The sequence below is a fragment of the Carcharodon carcharias genome, chromosome 20 (assembly GCF_017639515.1).
Source record: "Carcharodon carcharias isolate sCarCar2 chromosome 20, sCarCar2.pri, whole genome shotgun sequence".
Taxonomy (NCBI): domain Eukaryota; kingdom Metazoa; phylum Chordata; class Chondrichthyes; order Lamniformes; family Lamnidae; genus Carcharodon; species Carcharodon carcharias.
Genome location: NC_054486.1, coordinates 47,171,516 through 47,195,745, shown reverse-complemented (window position 1 = coordinate 47,195,745; position 24,230 = coordinate 47,171,516). Strand labels below are relative to the sequence as shown.

At 44.3% G+C, this 24,230-nt stretch overlaps 1 protein-coding gene across 1 annotated transcript in view; it reads left to right on the top strand.

The window, feature by feature from the left end:
• The window catches only part of ttc6 (tetratricopeptide repeat domain 6), a 213,144-nt gene that overhangs the window by 44,204 nt on the left and 144,710 nt on the right, over nt 1-24,230 (top strand). Inside the window, exons 9-11 of the mRNA XM_041214176.1 lie at nt 5,491-5,573; nt 15,361-15,437; nt 16,814-16,962. Of these exons, the coding sequence (XP_041070110.1) occupies nt 5,491-5,573; nt 15,361-15,437; nt 16,814-16,962 (309 nt within the window). The remainder of the gene's footprint in view (nt 1-5,490; nt 5,574-15,360; nt 15,438-16,813; nt 16,963-24,230) is intronic.

Below are 24,230 nucleotides of genomic sequence, written 5' to 3'. Positions count from 1 at the left end.
ACGATCCACCAGTCCTTGGGCCATGTGGCCTATATACCTAGCATCACACTGGCACTGAAATTCATATACCACATTACTTATTAGTGTGATAGTCTTTTTTGGCTTAACGGTAGTATCCTGTTAGTGGCAAGTACCACTCATGTTGCTACTGCATAGGAACAGCATGAACCAGCTAGCTTCACCATTCACTTGCTGGCCATGTGTAAGAGAGGTGAGCTACTGCGTGATATATATGACAGGATTTGTACTCACGGTTCACCCCATCTGCCTATGTATGGGCTGGCCAAGACACACACCTTTATGCCCTATCATATCTGTGACCGGTTCTCCACAGCATAAGTTGGCCAAATGGTTGGGCAAATTGTTACAACCAGTTTTGACCAAGTTTTCCACATTCACGGTGAAGGACTCCTTCACATTTGCGAAGGTCATACAGGACTTGCATATCGTTAGCAATGTTGTATCCATGCCTCATTTGACATTGCCAAGCTATTCATCAGTGTTCCACTTAAGGAACTAATGGATGTTTGTGCTGTAGCACCATATCATGACGATCTAGACCTGCCACCAATGTGTGAATCAGTATTCATTGAACTAATGAACTCGGCAACTTGTGCAGTTGAATTCAGTTTTAAGGCCACGATGCATGCCCAAACAGATGGTGTTGACATGGGACCCCCTCTATGTCCAGATCTCGCAAACATCTTTGTTGTGAAATGTATCTTCGATGGAATGACACCTAACCTCCTACCCCTTGCATATTTCTGATATGTGGATGATACCTTTGCTATATTTAAATCCACAGCTGCATGCAACAATTTCCTTACATGTCTTAATGGGCTCCATCCTGTGCTCAAATTCACCTTTGAAATGGAACAGTCAAATGAACCCCTCTTCCTTGATGTACTAGTTGAGAAATCTGCCAGGGGGTTCTATATCATGGTCTACCGCAAGCCTACCTTCACTGGTCAATATATGCGTTGGGATTCTTACAGTTTCACATGGTATAAGATTGGTCTTATCAGCAATCTTGTAAATAGGGCCCAAGCCATTTTCTCATTTTTGCAAGCTTGATGCTGAAAAAGGGCGCATCAAAGGCATCCTGCAGGATAACGGCTACCCTGATCAGATCTTTCTGCACTGTATATCACGCAAACTAAGGCCTTCACTTTTGGCCCTGAAAAATGCCCAGTCTACCTCAGATTACCCTAGAGGAGCAAGATGTCTCAAAAATTTGAGCAACAGGTGAAGCTAGATGTTTCACTCTGCTACTATGCAGTAGCAACACGAGTGGTATTCGCCACTAACAGGATGTTGCCGTCAAGCCAGAAAGACATTCTGCCTGTCACACAAATGAGTAATGTGGTATATGAATTTCAGTGCCAGTGTGATGCTAGGTATGTAGGCCATACGTCCAAAAGACATATCAAACATATGCCCAGCCACTGTTGCAACGGGCAGGGTACAGACTGTACCCAAACAGCCTATGCCTGCAAAACTCAAAACACAGTGCCCAACATTAGACGTGATTCCACAATTGCACAACATTTGCTGAATAATCCTCAATGTGCTAAGAATTATGCTGATAACCAATTTAATATTGTCAGTCAGGCTCACAATGTGGCGTGTCCTGGAAGCTACATACGTTAATACACAGGGCCCTGTTCTTTGCAGACAGGGAGAACATGTACACACATTGTGCCTGTTTCAACTAAACAAAATAAGTGACAGCCATTTGCTGACTCATTCCTTAGGGCAATGCCTTGACCAATCAGGGTCAATCTGCCTGGTTTAAATTTCAAACGATGCTTGGCAGTTAACTGTCAGTGACCACTAGTGCATTCTCCATGGCAACGCCTCTACCAATCACAGTGTACTTGCTAACCAATCAGCACTTTCTTTACATGCAGTATAAATTGTTGTTTTCCCCTTATATTGGTATTCTTGTGAAGTGTCCTGATGAGTGCAAGATGAAAAGCTTCAACATGCCTTTTTTTCTGCAATACTCCAGTTCTGTACTACCAAATGATTAATCAGAATGATAGTCAGCTGTGATGTTTTCCATGACTAAATAGCCTGCTGACGCTCACTTTCTATCTCAAGCATGAGAAGTGTCCACATGGTGGCATCAGGCATCCAATAGCATTTCATGCTGGCAACATTTTCTATTTAGTACAAAAGCAAAATACCAGAGTTGCTGGAAACCTAAAAGCAGAAAATGCAAGAAATATTCACAGTAGTTCTGGCAGCATCCAGGCAGAGGGAAACAGAGTTACATTTCAGGTTGATGACCTCCAGTCAGAACTGTCTGCTCTTCAGCATTTGCTAACAAAAATCAACAAAGTCTCCTGTAATTATGTAGGTCAAAGCTGTTATACCAACATGGGTACAAGATTCGGAAGCTCTCGTGCTTGTGAAGAAAGAAAAGGCACGGAAATTTGGGAGGGCTGTAGCCCTGAGTGGATGCCTCTTTTAGTTTCTCGTATCAGTTTCCATTAAATTCCAAATTCTTCAATCTCACTTTGCAATTACCTTGGACTTTGCAACACTCTACAGATTTGATTCATTTTCTCTTTTTGCTGTTATTATTTTAATGCAGTTTTATGTTTAGTGCAGCTAAACATTTCTCTCTCTCATGACTTTGACAATGGTGGCTGCGTATGCTCGCTCACCAGCTATTACGAAATGAACTATACATAATAAAGAGAAATAAAAACACACCACGTTTATTGCAAAGAAAGCTGAGCGAATCCAAAAATTTGTAAATAAAATAAATTCTACAACTGTAAAAGAAAAAACAATTTTTTCTCTATTAATTTCTGATAAATATATTCATTTTAAACATTTGAAGATTACCTGAAAAAGCTCTTGGGTCACAATTTCAATAGTTACAGAGGAATCTCTGCTCTTAATTCTTTCTACACTGATCCAGCTGGCTATGTAGCATCAATGGGAATGGTGGACACCTAGGCCAGGGTGAATGTAATTTGGGCACTAACCAGGAATCCCCAGTTTCTATCTATCATCTGCAATCATGGAAGGCATCCTGGGGATAAGCTTTCTACTAATATTCATTATAAGCCCACTGACTCCCACACTTCCTCACACCATGCTTTCCGTAAGGACTCCATTCCACTCTCCCTGTTTCTCTGCCTCTGTTGTATCTGTTCTGATGATGCTACCTACAACAGCACCTCTGACATATCTTCCCTTTAATTCAGCTGAGGTTCCCCACCACTGTGATTGACAGGGCCCTTGGCTGTGTCCAACCCATTTTCTGCACTTCTGCTCTCACCCCTTTACCTCCTTCCTAGAATTGTGATAGGGTTCCCTTGTCCTCACTTTCCACCCCACCAGGTTTCACATTCAAAAGGTCATCCTCTGCCATTTCTGTCACCTCCAGCGTGATGCCACCACCAAACACATCTTCTCCTCCCCTCTCCTGTCAGCATTCTCTCTGGGACACCCTGGATCTAGTCCTCTATCACCCCAAACACCTTGTTCCCTTCCCACTGTGTTTTGAGTTTTGCAAGCATGGGCTGTTTGGGTATAGTCTGTACCTTACCCATTGCAAACAATGGTTGGGACATGCTGTTTGATATGATCCGCCAGTCTTTGGGACATATGGCCTACATACCTAGCATCACACTGGCACTAAAATTCATATGCCACATTACTAATTTGTGTGAAAAGCAGAACATCTTTTTGGCTTATAGCAGCATCCTGTTAGTGGTGAATACTACTCGTGTTGCGACTGCATAATAGCAGCGTGAAACAGCTAGCTTCACCTGTTGCTCAAGTTTTTGAGATATCTTGCCCTTCTAGGGTAATCTGAGGTAGACTGGGAACGTTTCAGGCTGCAAGTGACAGCTGTAGGCTCATTCATGAGTTTGTGTGACATACAGCGCTGCAAGTTCCATGTCATCGGCTAATTTTGAAATGGTGTCCCATACACCAACCAGTAGGTCAACAATATGTATCAGGAAGATACATCTGATCAGGGTAGTCATTATCCTGCAGAATGTCTTTGATGTGCCCTATTTCAGCATCAAGCTTGCTGCTGAAAAGGTGCTCGAGGGACATGTCATTGAACCTGGGGGCTGCAGTCTTCTTTCCTTTTGGGCCATGTCTTTCGTGCAGCGGTCCTGGGCTGAAAGCACTGAAAGGTATGCATGCAGCTGCACTTTAAATATGGCGCCCAATGTGATGAAGCGGTGAGGTGATGGATGGTGGGTGAATGAGAGCCTGCCTGCAATTGAAACAGCATGTTTCCCAGGAATGCATAATTAATATGATGGGTTTGGGATGATACAGCATGAGAAGTTGCCATTGAAGCCCATGGATAAAATGTCATTTTTCCCACCTAGTATCAACTTTAGTGTAAATCTGAGGCGATTCTGCCCATAGTGTCCAACTTTAGATGTGATTCCATGATTGAATAACATTTGCTAAATAATTGTCAGTGTGCTAAGAATTACGCTGACAAAATTTAAGACTGTCCATCGGGCTCGCAGTGTGGTGCAGTTGCATGTACTATAAGCTACATGTATAATACACAGGGCCCTGTTCTTTGCAGACAGAAAGAATATGTACACACATTGTGCCGGTCTCAGTTAAACAAAATAATTGACAGCCATTCGATGGTTCATTCCTCTGGACAGTGCCTTGACCAATCAAGGTCAAGCTGCCTGGTTTATATTTCAAACAATGCTTGGAAGTTAACTGTCAGTCTCCATTACTGATGCATTCTCCATGGCAATGCATCTACCAGTCAAACTCCACTCGCCAACCAATCAGCACCCCTTCTCATGGAGTATAAATTGTTGTTTTCCCTTTATATTGGCATTCTTGTGAAGTGTTCTGATGAGTGCAAGATGAAAAGTTTCAACATATGTCTTTTTTCAACAATACTCAAGTTCTGTGCTATCAAACGACTAGTCAAAGCCTTACTTCTCTTACCCCAAGAACTACTTTTTGTTTCCCTTAAAATGTGGACTCCAGGGCACTTTCCTGACCTGAACACCCCCAGAGCCCCTCTTTCAATCTGTGTTCCAAAGTACCACATTTTACTTTGGGTACTAGTTTAAGCCTGCTAGTATCAGTGAATGTAAAGAATGAATGCAAAATGAACCAGCCTTCCTCAACCAGTGTAATCTGTGGAAACTCACAGTATCAAAGTGGGATAATGGCCAGTTTTGTGGGAGGGACAAAATGAATCTTAAGCCTGTGTAAGGCATTGTGGCAAAATCCCAGAGTAAGTGGTTTTGTGTGTAACTCACTTATGGTTAAAATTCCCTGGTCTTCTGAGCTGATTCACCTGTTTGCACTGGAAATAGGGAATAAAACTGATGGAAAGAAGTAGAAACTTTATACTAAAATCTAAATTTTGTGAGGGAAAGTTGTAAAGAAGAAGCAAAAAATGTTTTTTAGCTCATAAAATTTCAAATGAACTAATAATGATCAGTTTTATGTTTGCATTTATTGTGGCAGATCCATAATCTGACAAATGCATTGAAAGATATAACGTGCGCCATCCACCTCCAGCCTCAAATACATTACTTCTACTTGTTAAGGTGAGGAGGAAGAACTCCTTTTTTGTAGCAATGTCTTCATTGTGTTATGAAGAAAATCAATAACTGAATCAGATCTTTATAGATGTGACTATTTTCTGGTTTTTAATACCAAGAATTTTAATATACACCATAGATATTCAACCGCAATATAATATCAATGAAGCAGAATGATTTTATGATGTATTTTGCTTCATACATGGGAAAGAAAGTGTGCTTACTGTTTCCATTCTGTTTCCTCTAAGCATGCACTCTAGAAAATGGCAAAGAATTTTGTTAACCAATTTACACTGTTCATGCAGTCACAACCATAAAACAACTGGCCTTGAAAACTCAATTTTTGGAATGTTTTGATCAATGTTCTGTAAAATAAACACAGCTTAGATCCATAAAGTTCTGAGTTCAGATCTGTCCATACTTGCAACTTTTGGGTTTTGGATGATGATAAGTGAACTGCGAACAATGAAGGACTTTGTGCAGCATGTGCAAAGTGACTTAATTTAATTAGTCAACCTTTATTTATTGATTGCACTGGGCTAGTTGTCTTTTTCCATGTTGTCATTCTCCTCTTTATACCGTATGAAGAAAATGATTTCCACTAGGAAATTCCTGTCCCCAGTACAAAGCAGTGCTTTGAGTAAAGCTGTGCAAAATTTACACCAAAACTCCTTTTGATATGCAGGCCAAATACTAATTTGCATTACTTAGAGCAGGTTTGATGTGGAACTTGGAGAAAAGGATCAGAACAGCCAGAGACACTTATTGACCCCATTCTAATAACAGAAGATCAGGTTTCTGCCAAGCCTTAATAGGCACTGGAATTATCTTGCACAGTTTTTTTTGCAGTGGTTTTGAGATTGTGGTCCTTTAATGCATTTTAATCCCCAGTTTACCCTAAAACTGGTGATAAGTTACAGCAGGATCTATCCCATGGTTTTGTATTTTGGAGTGGTCAACTTGTACCAAAGTAAACATGATTTATATATTGAATATTTGAAAAAAGATTTCTGATTAATTCAGACATATAAGAGGTAGGAATCAGAAATCGGACCATTTTCTGACGTCGTGATCCCACCTGCTGAGTGGCCATGTCCACCCACCATATTTTCACCCCGCAGAGACCGGGGTGAGCTGGGGTTGGGACTGCCACCTCCCAAAGCAAGGTGGAAATGGTGTCGGGTGCAGAAGCAGGTCTATTCCATCCTGAGCTCTGCCTCCAGCACCATACTTTTATTCGATACACTGCAAGGAAAATCATTCAGGAAGTGACTGAAAATGCAGCATTGGGTGGCTGAACCTTGATCCATGAGGATACACTGTTACTGTTATCTAATGGATGGTGAGCAGGTTGCCTCCATCTCCTCTGAAGCAACAAGGGAAACACCTGTGGAAGACCCCGCATCAGTTTACCACACTGAGGGGGCCAACACTGTCTGAAGCAATTGTTAATTAAAATAACTGGTTTATACAGTGGTTTGAGGGCTATTTACTTATTTACATTAATGATTATTCACTAGACACAAAAAGACCAACAAGTTGTCACTGAGGCCTGTGGAGGCTTCAACCAGTAGACCTTCTCTACATTTTGACTGTATTGGGAAAGATGTTGGCTTGATTCTCGTCTTTGTGAAGGCTCTGGCTTCAATCATTGCCGGGCATGTGTTTCATTACCATCTACTCAGGAATCCCTCAGCTGAATTGCTTCTGGATTAGGAGGTCCCTTGTAACAATGACGTCCTGCATGGACTCCTTGTCATGTCTCCCAGCCTGTCCCATGGCACACCTTCATCCCCAACCCTGTAGCTCAGCCTCTTCAGCCTCAGACTCTCCTGGCCCTCCTTCTCCACCTTCCTCCTCCTTCTCTTCATCTTCCTCCTCTGTGGATATGGGGCCTTCCTCGTTCTCTTCCTCTTTAGTGCCATATCCCTCTGCTGTGCTATCTGGAGCATACAGGAAGCATACCATAATCATCCAGGATAGTTTAATAAAAGCAGAATACTGTAAATGGTGGAAATATGAAATAAAAAGAGAAAGTGCTGGAAATACTCAGCAGGTTGGGCAGCAACTGTAGAGAGAGAAACAGAGTTAACATTTTGAGTTGAATATGATTCTTCTTCAGGTTCTTCAGAAACAGAAGTACTTTCTGTTTTTATCTGGGATACCTTGGCAGGTGAATATTGGAGACTTCACCAGAGCAATCTGGTCCTACCGTGGACCCCTGAGCGGGTTAGAAGCCATCTCCTCAGAGGGTAACCCTTGTCAGCTAGAATCCAGTAATGGCTTGGATGCACTGGAAAAATTCTGACTTGGATATCTCACACAGGTCAGCAGCAGAGCCCTGAAAAGAACCTTATGCAAAGAAGCTGAGGGCTTTCAGTGAAATGGGCAAGGCATGATGATAGGTGGATCTAGGGGTTAGGTTATCATTGAGAAGGGCACAGAGGTCACTCACCATCTCTCTTGAAAGGCAAAATCCCCTTCTGTTGTGGCGCTTTGCCATCTTCAGGAAGGTGAACCTGTTGCAGGATACACATTGTTTTGGGTATCCCCTGGTCCTTCACTGCCTTGGTGCTGGCTGCTAGGATGTGACTCTTGCTGCCTGGGGCCCTGACCCCATGGCATCATGCCAAGTGGAAGACTCTTGGAGGATAGACTAGTGCAGCCTGGCTGAAAGGACTGTTGCTTCATTCAGGGACCATACCCACCCCTCCACCCACCTTCCTGGTACAGATTCAAGATTTTCCTTAAGAATTTTCCAGCTGAGGTAATGCAGAACCATCGTTACTTTCAAAGCTGACAAAGCTTTCCTGAACTTGTGAGGGGCCTTCCATTGTGTTCATGACCTTCTTGAGCTGAAGTGGTTCACCCAAGTTCCAAAACCCGACCCAACTCCTTCAAAATCTCAACAGGTCTGAAGCTGCCTGTTGTACAATGCCACTGTGATGTCAGTCAGCATATGCGTCAGGTCATAAGTTGCCTCATTTCCCGTGCTTGTCAAAATGGCTGGCGGCAAAAATAATGTGAGGAATTGCACACACAGGACCCGCTGCCTCTATTTCTGCTTCCCCGACACAGGTTTTCCCTGTATAGGAAATCTGGCTTTATGTCTGTAAGAGTATAATTTACTGTTGTGTATGTCCCAGCTAAGATGCCATGATTAGTTTGAGTTTCGGCTGAGTTTAAGTCATACCGATATCCTGGCATTACTTTCTTCTCAGAAAAAGAATCCTATTCTTGTGAGCAGTATGATTATATCAGCTATATTTTCCTGAATTATTACAACTATTTGTCATGTATACAATCAGTCATGCATAGTTGATATACTGTACATTGATTAGTTATTTATTTAACACTTTCAACCTGTTTCTGCAGTTTGTTTTGTAGCCACATGATGGAGACTGTAGCATATAAATCACTTTCATTTGGATTGCTATGAAGACAATCAGATAGTTGATTATCTTCCAGTATTCTTTAAGATTGTCTTCCAGAGTGCATACTGGAAGACCTACATGCAAGTCAGAGGTTGCTTAAGTTTCAGTAACAAAGATATGCTCAAAATGCAGTGCTGCAGAGATCCTTAACTAATACAGGATATTGGGCTGATGAAAATTAAGCTGCTTCATGAATTGTGCTCTGCCCATTGTATAAAATTACAGCAACAAACAACATCCCAAGATGCTTCACAGGAGCAATATAAAGCAAAATATAACACTGAGCCACGCAAGTTGATATTAGGGCAGATGGCCAAACGCTTGGTCAAAGAGGTGAGTTTTAAGGAGAATTGTAAAGAAGGAAAGAGAGGTAGAGAGGCAGAAAGACTTAAGAGGTGAATTCTAGAATTTAGGGCTTGGCAGCTGAAGGCCATCAATGATGGAGCAATTAAAATCAGGAATGCTCAGGATGTGATTGGAGCATATTGCAGAGATAGGGAGGGGGTGATGCCATGGAGGGATTTGAAACCAAGGATGAGGCTTTAAAGTTAAGGTGTTGCTTAACCAATGAAAATCAGTGACCACAGGGGTGCTGGGTGAAAAGAATTTAGCGTGAGTAAGAACATGGACAGCAGAATTTTGGAGGTTAGAATGCTGGAGACTGGCTAGAAATGTGTTGGAATAGTCAAGTCAATAGGGGTTACAAAAATATGAATGAGGGTATCAGGCCGAGAAGGCATGAAAAAAATAATCCAAAAGAGATTTTTTTCTTTTCTATGTTCTCTTGTTTAAATTCTGATTTTTTATAAGAAGGACAAATGGCTGGACTGATAAAATGGCTGCAGCTGACCACAGGAAGGTAGTTCTGGAAGTTTCTGAGCAGTTTAAAAAATGGACAAAAAGGCTAACTCATCAAACTCCTGGAATGTGACACTCCTGCACAGTATAAACATTCCAGCTAAGCCAACACAAAGGATTAGTAGATGAGACATCTGCACCAGCCAGCTCTGGACAAAGACAGAGCTACTAGAACTCCTCATCTCTAATGTTGTGCCAATGGTTCTACAGTTACCTGCCCAAAACAAAATGGATTTTAACAAGGGGACCTCATTAACTGCATGGCTTGACCCAAAACAACCCTGTCACATGACCAAAACTTGAGCTATTTGAATTGCTTTAATTATACAGCTTTTGAATTCTGTCTTCAGTTGTGGTTTAACATCAGAAGAGAAAACCAGACTCCAGGCTAACAGCCTGTCTCTGACCTCCATCTCTCTCAGAGTCTGATCTCCAGAAAGAACCCTGTATTTTGCCGACAGAGTGAACTAATACCCAGGATGCAAGAATACTTTGCTGCATCTTCAACAGACTCAACCTGCAATGAATACCAGGAATTCTGCCAGACAAAGCCACCTGAAAAAACCTTCATTGGACATTGACTTACCGGACTCTGGACTCACCTGAAATAATAATTCTTATTTTGCTTGAGGCCTTTGCCCTGTACATATTTCTTTCCCTTTTCCCTCTTTTATTGTATGAATGCAAAAAGAGGCAAATGTTGTGAGCGCCCTTCCCGTGTTTTGTGTGTGTGTAAAATAAACAAACCCTCTGATTTTACCATATCTTGAGTTGCAGTGGGGTTATAAATAGCAGGTTGGATCACCCCAAAACTGAAGGGTTGGGGAAAATACTCCACCACTTATAAAGGGGAAAATCAAAAAACACAGGTGGAATTGTCTGTGCCTGCTGGCGTTGGGTGTCATGGTGGGCGTGAGCAGACAGTATGATGGGAAGGCCAAAAATCGGTTTCATGTCATTGTGAAACTAGTTTGCAATCATCTGCTCTGCCAATCAATGGCGGGCCACGTTTCCCACCGCTGCACTTCATTGTAATGCATCTGCATATCATTATAAGTCCAGCTTGCCGGAATCACCTGCCCATGCTGGATCATCCGAGCACATCGGCATGATTGCATGCTGATGTGTTTCACAACAGCAGTTATAAGTTGCGCAGCTGGTGAGCTGCACTTTGAGGGGAACTCAGAGGTGAGTGCACAATAATGTTGTGCAGCACTCGCGAGGGTCGCCTGTTGGATCTCAAAGTTGAGGCACCATGCCTTCAGGTGAGGGTACAGGCAAGTCACATTTTCCTGGTTGGCTGACAGTGTGGTGCTGGGGCAAGGGCGGCACTGTGGATCAGGCAAGCTGGAGGGGGCAAGAGCTGCACAGTGGTTGATGGTAGTGCATAAGCACGTATGGGGGTGGGGGAAGGGAAGCTGCCATGCATTTGGGAAACCTTGTATAAAGTGACTAATCCTCCAGAGCTGAGACAGTTCAGGTGCAGCCACTTGGACATTCTTGGAGTTGGGCCTCTAGTTTATCTGTCCACTCAAGCAACGCAGAGGCCTGAAAATGCCACCAAATGTTCCAGAGCATTTTACCCCTTGGGCACAGACTGCAAACTAATGAGCATTTTAGTGGACGGCAGGAAAATTGGATGACTGGGCAAGTTGTATAATTTCCTTGCTAAACCTGGCCATGGAGCAGTCACTGGTGGAGGTGCTCATAGCCCCTTGCAAAGTCAGCATTCCGATTTGGGCCAGTCTCCCACATGATTCAAAATAGCAGTGCAGCCTTGGTTAGGCAAATGCCAGAGGGCATGTTGTGCATTCCAGTGGACAAAGCTGTCGCCAATTGGTCAGGTGGAGTGAGGCGGAGGTCGTTAGGGTTTTGGGCAGCCATGCTGCGCACTAAACTCTGGCCATCCAAGTGGTGGCCAAGCTAACCCATGCGTGTCTCTCTTTCATCTTGCAGAAGGAGTACATCAGGAGCAGGGAGACTAGCAGTATGCCTCATGGCTTACAGAGAGCAGAGACGAAGGAGAAGAGAGTGACAGAAGCACCTGTTTGGGCAGACAGGGCAGCAGCACCCTCAGGAAGAAGGGGCAGCTAGGGCTCACGCACATGCTGCTGAAGCGAGCCATCACTGGTCGGCGCCTAGCTAGACCCAGGGTCTATAGACAGCACTTGTCATTCCTGCAGATGACCAGGAACCTGTGTCACTGAAGACTGCACGCGTCCAGGGAACTGGTTGGTCACATCTGACACCTGCTTCAGGATTTGGTGCCATAGGGAAATGGAGGGCATCCACTGCCAGTGGCCGTGAAAGTGACAACGCACTCAATTTTTATGCCAGTGGCTCCTTTCAGGGGTCCACAGGTGACCTCTGTGGGATAGCACAAGCCTCCGCCCACAAATGCACCCATGAGGTCACAGACACCATCTTCATGAAGGCACACAACTTCGTGCATTTTGCATTGGATCCAGAAAGCCAGGATGAAAGGATGCTGGGATTTGCCCAGATCTCAGGATTTTCACAGGTGCAGGGTGCCATCGACAGCACTCACATGGCACTCAGGTCTCCATGGCAACAAACGGTCAACGACGTCAACAACCCCATCCATGCCAACTCATGCCCAACATACACACCATCCTTTGCCCTTACACCTACCATGCCAGCTCACCTAGTATCTACCATGAACGGACCTCATGAATCATACAGAGATGAGATAAAATAAAGTTATCTAAAATGAAGCTCTATGTGTCTATTGCAGAATTCATTATAGTGAAAAAAAATCTCATTCATAAAAACCCATTTTCTACATTTCATCCCTTCAAATAAATAAAGCCTTATAACAACAAACATTTCATTCAAGTGCACAATCCCTTATAGCAACAAGCTTTGGAATTCATAACCCCACATCAAAGAGTCGATAACCGCTTGTAGTTGTCAATCAAACTGTGAAATAGCAGGCACCCTATGTGATAATGGATGGTTGTGAAATCAGTCATGCAGCACTAATCCAGCAATGGAAACCCTCAGGCTTGTTTTAACAGGTAGAGTGAAATAGAATGTAATCATTTTTTTAACACTCCAGGACTTTCAAATGCCTTGACAGCAGCTCCCTTTGACAAGTCTTTCTTACAGTTTTGACAGTTGGTTTTGACAGGTCTGTTGACAGCTCCAATGAGCCTGACAGTGATGAGATTATGTACTTTTTTGTACATGTTAATGCCTACTTTTAACAATCTCTGACTTACCCCAAAGGGCACCTTACCTCCTCCAAAGTTATCTCGGGACTAGATCAAGAGGGATACCTTATCTCTCCAAAGAGGTACCCTGGCTATCCAAGTAAATTCACAAAGTTCAGATCTACTCTTGCCTGGTGTAATCTGCATGCTTCGGGTTTCACACTCCTGGCCTACCAAAACCCTATTTCAGTAAAGGTAGCTGATGAATTAAATGGCCAGCTGCCTCTGGAAAACATGCATGCATGAAATGTACCCCATCCCCAATTCTCCCCCTGCAAAAATGAGATGTGCCGTGCTCGGGGACAGGACTTAGCATTTTTGGCTACTTCCACTAATTTCACCCTAATGGAGCACCTCTCCATCATGGCAAATTCTGGGCCTTTGAGTTTCTTTTTTTAGGGAATCTAGAAGTGTACCTCCTGAGAAAATTTCTACTGTTGATGGTTTAGTTGATGCGACTTGTAATGTTTTGGATGATGAGGCAAATATAGTTTCTCACTTAGTATTCTGGACTGTTGACTTACAATTTCACAGCAACTCTTTTTTTATTCTTTTGCAAGATGTGGGCATTGCCTGCTAGACTAGCATTTATTGCCCATCTGTAGTTGTTCTTGAAAAGGTGGTGGTGAGCTGCCTTCTTGAACCGCTGCAGTTCATGTGTTGTAGGTGCACCTACAGTGCTGTTAGAGAAGGAATTCCAGGATTTTGACCTAGTGACTGTGAAGGAACGGTGATATAATTCCAAGTAAAGATGGTATGTGGCTTGGAGGGGAACTTGCAGGTAGTGGTGTTCCTATACACCTGCTATCCTTGACCTTCTAGGAGGTAGAGATCATGGGTTTGGAAGGTTCTGTCAACTGAGTTTTGGTAAGTTGCAGCTGTGCATCTTGTACATATTACACACTGCTGCCACTCTGCGTCACTGAAGGGAGTGAATGTTGAAGGTGGAGGATGGGGGTACCAAGTGGGCTGTCTTGTCCAGCTTTTGAGTGATGCTGGGGCTTAACTCATCCAGGCAAGTGGAGAGTATTCCATCACATTCCTGACTTGTGACTTGTAGATGGTGGCCAGGCTTTGGGGAGTCAGGAGTGAATTATGCACCACAGAATTCTCAGCATCCAACCTGTCCTTGTAGCTACAATATCTATATGGCTGCTCCAGTTCAATTTCTGGTCAATGGTAACCCCCAGGATGTTGACAGTGGGTTATTCAGCAATAGTAATACTATTGAATGTTAAGGGGAGATCGTTGAATTCTCTCTAAAAAATGTGAGAGATGCTCATTACCTGGCACTTGTATGGTATGAATGTTACTTGCCACTTATTAGCTCAAACCTAAAAGTTGTCTAGGTCTTGCTGCATGTGGGCACGGACTGCAATGTTTCTATAAAATGAAGGAGATCACACTGCTTAAATTAATTTGCTTTAAAAATATTTGTGAACATAATTTGTTTGCAATTAAGCATGCGGCACTATCCAGAGACACACTGGGCATGATTTTCATTCCCAGGTCCCAGTTGTGCTGTCAGGGTGAAATGCAAGTCGGGAACCCACAAATGCTGGTAGTGGGCCTCAGAGGGAAATTTTTGAGGAGGCAGCCAATTATGGATGTGGCCAGACTCCTGGGTCTGGAGGGCCAATTGAAAGCCGGCCAGCACTGAAAGATGGGTAGCCCCACTATCAGAGGGTGCCTGAAGATGGAGGCATCTCAATATTTAAAAATGAAATGTGGAGGAGAACCTCCCACAGGATGGCCTGAAGCCGCAGCTGTGGACCTCGCATTCGCAGCTGTGGGGTGAAGGAAATTAAATGAAAGCATCGCTGCCCCCATGAAGCCACCTCCATTCATTGGACTGGTTTTGGCCTCAGCAGGGGGTGTTGTATGCCACCTGGAAAACTCACAGATGGAGTGTTAAGAGTGCCCTCAGTAGGCAGTTAAATTGGCCTACGCGAATCTTTAAAAAAATATAAGTTTTGTTCTTTGCAGCATTAGACCATACCTCAAAGCAAAATAATAATTTAGTTTAAGATTCAAAATTATGTGACAAAAAATAATAATTGTTTTTATGGAATTGTGTAATTTGTTAGTAAATATAATCATTCTGTATTGTGTGTATCATTGGTTGTTTGTATGAGACAACAAATATAGTATAGACTTTCTGAAAATGAGTTGAAAACATTTATCTACAAGCATAACATGAGGATACTCTTATAAAATTAAATTCTGTTTCACAACTTAATTGCTTTTTTTTATTCATTTTTATTAAAGAGGACAATACTTGTTCAAAATGAAAAACTTTGAACTTGCCAGTTTCTGTATCCAACATTCTGCTGAGATCAATCAAGGTAACACCTTCACATAATGATCAAATTCTTAAAATGTGTTTAAATATATTTAATTACAGGAAGATTAGTAAAGGCAGGTGTGATTAGTTTCTAATCATTTGTGTGCAAACTAAATTATTTTGATGGGGAATCAACTGACAGAAAATTGAATTGTTCAAATATCCAAAATAACTCATGAACAAATCAATACACTTGAATGCTTAGGATATGAAAATTATTTTAAAAGAGACTATTCAGATTTACTATTTGCACCCTCACATAATTTGCATTATAATTGAACAGACTTCTTAACTGTTCAAAAAGCGATTTTAGAACTCACAATGACTGAAATCTTCACGACATTTTAGAGGATATATATGGGCTTCATTCGCTCATTTTGGAACACTGTTGTTAAGTTCAATAGTTACATTAACATTCTTAATGAATCAATCTCTTAGTTACACTTATACATTTCCCCACTATTGCCAATATAAATGATAGATTTTATACTGATTATGTAACAGAACCAAGAGTGTTAATAATATCATTTGTATAAAACAATTTAGCAATTGGAGGGAATGGAGTTGAAAACCTAGTGTCTTAATAATACTGAGTTTGGGAGTATGTGATCCACCTGGGACCATCTGTCTCCCTGAAATGCAGCCAGGTGCCTAATACAAGGGTGGCATTTGGGAGTGAATGTTGATCTCTTTCATTGTTCAGTAACTTTATTTTGTACAGCCAGAGATTTACGCATTTTATTCATCCAATAATCATTTTAAAATGTTATTAATAATATAATATTGTTAAATGTGTACAAAACACAAATTTGCTATGTGTAGAATCAGTGGAGGTAATTCAAGTCTGCCTCATTGGCAGGGAAACCCATAGCATTAGCTGGAACATCGGTTTTACACCCCTCATACCCCATTACTGTTCACTGATTCTTAGTGTGTAAAACCAGCATGGCACCCAATCCTGACAGGTGCATTAGGTTAAAATTAACCCACATGTTTCATTTTTAGAGCAAATTTGCATATACTGAAACAAATTAATGCACAATAGACATTTCCCCAAGTTAAAAAAACAGAAAATGCTAGAAATATTCAGCAAGTCAGGCAGTATCCGTTTTCATTGATAAATTTCCACAGATGCTGCCTGACCTGCAGTGTATTTCCAGCATTTTCTGTTTTAATTTCAGATTTCCAGCATCGGCATTATTTTGCTTTTGTATTTTCTTCAAATTGTACATTCTTATTTGCAATTTTCAAAAGACAAAAAATTGGAATGTTTAAATTGTTTAGTAGTAATTAGTATGAGACTTTGTAACTGATCATTTTATTGAGCTTTTATGATTTCTCATAATCTATTATTTTATCTTTAACTTTCTGAAATAGCTACTGACTCACATCCGATTCAGCAAGCCACGATACAACTTTTCCTAAAAAATTATGACAAAGCTATAGACACCTTGGCTGCCATGGAAAAAACAGCACCAATATTAATTTTGCTTGGGAAAAGCCAAATGAAAGCTAGCAAACATGAGGTAATATATGTTTCCAAATCACTTTTCTCAATATAAGATATATTCCAGGGAACTTCAATGTTTGAGAACATGTGGGTTTAAGTGCAGGTGAACGGCTTAAATTTGGCCCAAATGTAGTGCATCCGGAAACCAGCTCCATTGCACCAACTTCTGAGTTTAACTCAGGTGTGCATGTGTGCGTGTGTGCGTGTGTATATATACAACCCCATCTGGAGAGGTGGGTTCTTATAGAATCATAGAATGCTAACAGCGCAGAAGGAGGCCATTCAGTCCACTGAGTCCCTGCTGTTTCTCTGTGAGACACACTCACATGCCCTTTCACCTGTAGCCTTGCAAATCTATTCTCTTCAGATGCTCATCCAATTCCCTTTTGTAATCTACAATTAAATTTGCCTCCACCACACTCTTAAGCAGTATATTCCAGATCCTAATCACTTTGTGTGCAAAATGTTTTTTCTCATGTCATCTTTGGTTCTTTTGCCTTAAACCTGTTTCTTCTGGTTCTTAACCTTTCCACCAATGGGAACGATTTATGCCTATCTACTCTGTCTAGATACCTCACAATTTTGAACACCTTTATAAAATCTCCTCCCAATCTTCTTTAAGGAGAACAACCTCAGCTTCTCCAATCTATCGGTTATTAAATTCCTTCATTTTCATAAGTCTCCAGAAAAAGAATCATATTGGAAACATTGGGTGGAATTTTCCGAGCCCACTGGTGGCGGATGTGATAGGTGGTGTATGTGGAAAATATGGCGGGATCCACTTCACAACAGTGTGAAGGCAGGCTGCGTTTCCCACCATCGGTTGGCAGGGATCTAATTGTAATACATTAGCATATAATTAAAAAGCCATCCCGCCAGGCTCTTGGAACTCCACCGTATCGTCCATCCACGTTGGTGGGAAATCACGCCGACATGTTTCACAACAGCACACAGGTGACATGCACTTGGCGGCCTTCACTTTGGGGAAACTGAGGTGAGTGTTCTCCACAGTTCGCCCATTGCTTATAGGCGTCAGGGGCGCTGGAGGGTGGGGGAAACTGTTGCCCGGCCCCGCAGGCGACTGCTGAAGCGGGGTGGGGGTTGGTGGTGTCTGGGGGCAAGAGCTGGCCAGTCCAGGAGGCGACTGCTGGGTTGGGGTCGCGGGGGTGGGGGGGGGGGGGGGGTGGATGTGCGCGGGGATTGGGTGGGGGGGAGACAAATGTTGCCCTGGTGCTGCATCCCGTGCACAGGCAATCGAGGTGGGGGGCAGGGTAAGTGCGGGAAGTGGCCACGCATTAGGGACACCTGTATAAACTGACCATGGCTCACCAACTAAGACAGATCAGGTATAGCCACAACGATATGATTGGGGTCAGGCTCTTAGCCTGCCTGCCCATGCAAGCAATGTGGAGGCAGCAAAGGGCCACCAAGTGCTCCATACCTTACTCCCCCCCCACCTCCCCCGACTCCCCTGGCATAGACTTCGAGTCGGTCACCATTTTATTGGACTACAGAGCAGTTGTACTGCACATGTTGTACAATTCCTCGCCAATGCTGGCCATGTAGCAGTCGCTGCTGGAGGCTCTCACAGCCCCTTGCAACCTCAGCATCCTGGTTTGGACAAGTGCCCCCCATGTCACACGTTGACAGAGTAGCCATGCAGTGCACTCATCTCTGCCAGCTGAGGGGTGACCAGCACTCTCTGGGAAGCATTAAGGGGCAGTCACACAGGGCCAGGAAAGGTACTATATACAGCCATGATAACCATGTCTCTCTCTCTTTCATGCTGCGGGAGAACCATGTCAAGATCATGGATCCTGGTGAGCTAGCTGTATGCCTGATGGCCTACAGAGACCATGGAAGATGGAGGAGAGAGTGACTGAGACACCTGGCTAGCAACCTCATGAAGAAGGGGCAGCAGGGGCTCCTACACAAGCTGCCCAGGAGTGACAGCGAGCTGTGGCTGGTCAGTGCCTAGCAACACCCAGGCTCTATAGACGCCGCCTGCCATTCCTACAGATAACTGAGAACCAGTGTCGCCGACGACTAGGGACATGTTGCTCACATCTGCCACTTACTGCAGGATTTGGTGCCAAGGGGACATGGAGGGCATCCACTGCCAGTGGCTATGAAAGTGACCGTGGTGCTCAATTGCTACACCAGTGGCTCCTTTCAGGGTTCCACAGGTGACCTCTGTGGGGTTTCACAATCCGCCACCCACAAACGCATCCTTGAGGTCACAGGTGCCATCTTCTCCATGACACACAACTTTGTGCATTTCGCCCAGGGCTGGGACAGCCAGGATGCAAGGGCCATTAGATTCACCCTAATCTCGGGATTCCCACAGGTGCAGGGTGCGATTGACTGCACTCATGTGGCACTCAGGTCCCCATTGCTACACTTGGTGGACTCCGTCAACCACAAGGGATTCGATTCACTGAACGTGCAGCTGGTGTGCGACCACCGGAAATGCATCCTGCAGGTATGCACACGGTTTCTAGTGAGTGTGCACGACCCCTACACCCTGAGTCACTCACAGATCTCTGCAGTCTTCCAGGGTCCACAGAGGCTGCAGGGTTGACTCCTTGGGGACAAGGACTACCCACAAAGGCCGTGGCTGATGACACCCATGCATCTGCTTCAGACTGCAGCAGAACAGCGCTATGATGAGGCTCTTGCAGCATCTTGCATCTTGGTGGACAGACTATCCGGATGCTGAATATGGGGTTCTGGTACCTGGACTGGTCTGGTGGAGCCCTGCAATACAGTCCACAGAAGGTATCACACATCGTCATCGTCTGCTGCGCCCTTTACAACCTGGTGCTGCAACGTGGTGAGGAGCTGGCTGAGGGGGAGATGAAGGAGCTGCACGTCTCCTCTGATGAGGAGGATGCTGAGGGATTGTGATTGGGGGGTGTTTGGTGACAACGACAATGTGGATGAGGCTTTTGCACTGGCTAGATGTGGCAGGCGCACTTGGGAGGCGCTCAGAGCTGCCAGAGCTATGGAGGATGATGGCGACATGCAGTGAGGACATTCCATAGATCTTCACATGCCTCTGAGAATATCTGATTCCTGCTTGGTCGAGGGCAGCTCGCTTGTGCTCCATGATCAGGGCTGTCTCAGAGACACAGTCATGAAACTTTAGACGCATCTGATGCTGTATCTACCTTCAGCACCTCAGCCCTTCAGGAGCTGGTGCACAGCATCACTGGTCACAGATACTAGTGTGATGGGGGCCAGCCCCACCTTAAAGGTGCTGAGAGCACACAGAGAGTATGAGAGAACTCTGTGGCACGTGCCCACTACATTTTGGCAGCAATGACCAGCTCTGCCGAGGTGCAGGCATCAGTAATGTTTCCAGGGAGTGTGAGGCTGGACCATCACTGTGGTCTGAAGGCTGCACAGAACACAGGGAAGAAGCCCTGGACTGAGACAATTGCCTTTTATCTTACGTAGAAAGATTTCACATCTGAGTGACAAGAGCACTGCTCATCAGAACAAGGAGCCACAGGCAGGGAGACATTCTTGGGGTTTATTGACAATAGTGAGCAGTATGTACAAGTGACCAACACCCATGACCTGTGCAACTACTTTTAACTAACTTTCCTAACCCTGCCGCTGCATCTTGGTGCTCCCCAGACATCTACAGGAGAGATGGAGTCACCTTGCTGATTGTGACGCCCTGCCTGTGGTAACTTTGGTGGGTGTCCTCTGGAGGGTTGAGACTTGAAGGGCCCTGGCCTGTTTTCGGGGTCTTGCTGTGAGGCAGTGGTACCATTCTCGGCCTGTGAAGCTGGATCTGCGGAGGTCACAGGAAGAGGGGAATCAGATGGGTCGGTCACTCCCAGAGTCACCTGGGTGGATGGCTCCGGAGTGTGCACCTGCTGATCCTCCTCCCTATGGGTGCCCGAGGGCCCCTGGCTAACTCCGTAAGCGGAAGGGGTAGCTGGAGTGAGATCGAGCTGCCCAGCACCCCTCTTGTGTACACACTGTTGGAGGCCAACTATGGCATCAGTGATGGAGTTAAGCCTGCGCATCAGTGCAAGAGTGATGTCCTGGACTAAAGTCTCCATGGCGGCCGTCATCCTGCCAGTGCTGACGTTGGTGTGTTGCAATGCCGGCACTATCACCTCAGCCTGAAGATGGATGGACTCCTCCATCGTGCCTTGCAATCTGAGGAGTGCAGAGGACATCCCTACCTTATGTTCCCGAGCTTTCCTTTGCAGCTCCAGCAACTGTGACATGACCGAGTCCAGAGGCTTGTCATCTGACTCGGACTCAGCAATGTTCTGGCCTCCAGCAGTCCTCTGAGTACCGGGGACCTGGGAAGTCCCTGCCTCCGCCTGCTATGGATCAGAAAGTGCGATGTGCTCACCAGATTGAGATCCTGAGGCTACTCTAAAGCTAGGTCCCACCAAGGTTTGTGTCCCTCTGTTGGTGGAGGGTTTGGGTGAGTGCTGTGCTGGGAGGATGCCTTCAGGTTCCTCTTTAGAAGTTTCTTTGGTGCTTGATAAGAGGCCCTGGGTCATGGACTCTGTCAGCTGTTTGGCAGATGTGCCTGCGAAAGCAAGGGGAGATAATTGGTGCATGGCAGTGGCCTGTGAAAGAGGACACATCACTCACAGCATGGTTGTCTGATGGATGTTGCACAGCTGGATCCTCACTTAGTAGAGCAGTGCCAACCTCACCGTCAGCCCAGGACCGGCCTCAGTCATTGCCAGTCAGCTGGATGGCTCTGTTTTTAAGTTCCGTCAGAACTTTGACTTCCGGCATCCCTCCACCTGTCTGAGACCTTTCTCCCCTGTTGTGAGCCAGTTTGTCCTGCATGGATAGAGATGGGGAGAGTGAATCAGGACACCTGCCGGGCCAGATGATAAGTATGCCTGGCCTGTGTGGGTGGTGAGTGGTCCCATAGATGGGATGAGGACAGTGAGGGTGAGTGTGAGAGAGTGAATGGTGATGTCCCTTGCATCAGCAGTGAGTGAGGGCCCTGTGGATGTGTGATGGATTTGTGAGTGTGAGTTGGGAGTGATGAAAAGAGTGACTTGTCCTGGTGGAACAGAGATCATTCATCCTTTTGTGGCACTGGGTGGCTGTCCTTTGCAGAGCGTTCACGCTGACCACCGCTGCCATCGCCTCCTCAGCCGGTTCGATGCAATTGCTACCCATCCTGTGGCCAGAATGGGGTAGAGCACATCCTGGCGAGACTCCATGGCATCCAGCAGTCACTTGAGGGACCCGTTGTTGAAGCTGGGGGCTGCAGTCTTTTTGCCTTGGCTGGCCATGTCTCACAGTCAGCGGTGGTGAGCTAGTGGCGATGAGCGCTTTGCTGGCGGCTGCCTTTTAAAGATGGCAGCCTGTGTGCTGCAACAGCGGGGCGATGGCGAGCGGGCGAATGAGTGCCCGCCCACCATGGGAACGGCGTGTTTAGCGAGAGTGAATATATACTGAGGCGGGCTCAGGAAGATATGGTGTGAAAACCAGCCATTTTCATCATTTTCATTTTACTTCATTTACCCACCTGCTACCGCACTTAGTGCAATTCTGGGAAAATTCCACCCATTAACTCTGCAGCTCTTTCCACAGAAGCTGCCAGACCTGCTCAGTTTTTACAGCAATCTTTGTTGTTATTTCAGATCTACAGCATCCTCAGTATTTTGTTTTTATGCTTAAGATGTGCTTCATGTGCCTGGATGGAAGTGCCTTCAGTACTAGCTATAGCCACCAGAATGATCTCTTTGTGCAAACTGCTAACTCCTCCAAATTCCATCTTTGGATTGACCCTTGAAATACTCCATTTTGCCATGGTGTTATCCAGGTCTGCAACATGCCCACTGCCATACAGTCAATGTCAATTCCGGAAGTCAACTTACAATGAAGTGGGTGCAGTAAAATACCACAGACTGACATGTCGAAACTTATTCAGTGTTTCGCACATGGTATTGCAACCCTGCGCTCTGAATGTAGGTTGGAGTTAGTATCAGGGCTGTTATGACTGGTGAGGTTATACTACCTGATCTAATTTTAAAACATGATATTGGTATCTGTAAATGCTAGAAATAAATGTTTTGTCTGATCCTTATCCAATGTTAACAGATGCATTTGTTTATGCGACAGGAAATTATCACAGAGCCACTATTGCTCTGACACTGGAATTTCTCTGGAATTTCAGTGGAAACTCTGTTCAAGATTTCTGCTGCAGTTTTGGCAGTTACTGTGATGGGGTTGTAACAGCTGAGGAAATCCTAGGTCACAGTTTTTGTCTTAAAATGAATAAGGCTCTAAATATATGACTAACTGTATCCTTTGTTGAATTGAATAGATCACTACCCACTGATAATAATCATCAGTATTTGTTTAAGCAATGCCTTTAAAAACTGGTCCAATTTAGTTTTGTTCCTCCCACTAATCTAATTTATCTAAGTAAACATTATGGTGATGAGTTTGACTTCAGTTTGAAGAAGAGAAGATTGGGTCCAAAACTAGTATTTTAAACTTAGACAAGTGCAATTATGAGGGTATAAAAGCAGTGCTAGCTAAAGTGAACTGGCAAATGAGGTTAAGGGATAGGTCAATAGAGATGCTGTGGCGGAAATTTAAAGGGATATTTAAGAATACATAGAATAGGTACATTCCAAAGAGAAAGAAAAATTCCAAAGGGAGGGCCCACCATCTGCGGTTGACTAAGAAAGTTAAAGACAGTATCAAACTTAAAGAAAAAGTATATAATTGTGCAAAGTAGGGTGGCAGGGCAGAAGATTGGACAGAATATAAGGAACAGCAAAAAATGACAAAAAGATTAATAAGGAGGGAAAAGCTAGAGTAGGAAAAAAAGCTAGCTAGGAATATAAAGATGGATATTTATAGATAATTAAATAAAAAAAAAAGTTAACAAAGTGAGCACTGGCCCTATAGAAAGTGAGTCTGGGGGATTAACAACGGAAAATAAGAAAATGACAGATGAATTGAACAGGTATTTTGCATCGGTCTTCACTATAGATACAAGTAACATCCCAGAAATAGCTGTAAATCAGGAAATGTAAGGGAGGGAGGAACTCAGGAAAATTACAATCACCAGGGAAGTGGTATTGAACAAATTGCTGGAACTGCGGGCTGACAAATCCCCAGGTCCTGATGGTCTCATCCTAGGGTCTTAAAATAAGTGGCTAGTGGGGTAGTTGGCTTTAATTTTCCAAAATTCCCTAGCTTTGGGGAATGTTCCATTCGATTGGAAAATAGCAAATGTAACTCCTTCATTCAAAAAGGTAGGGAGACAGAAAG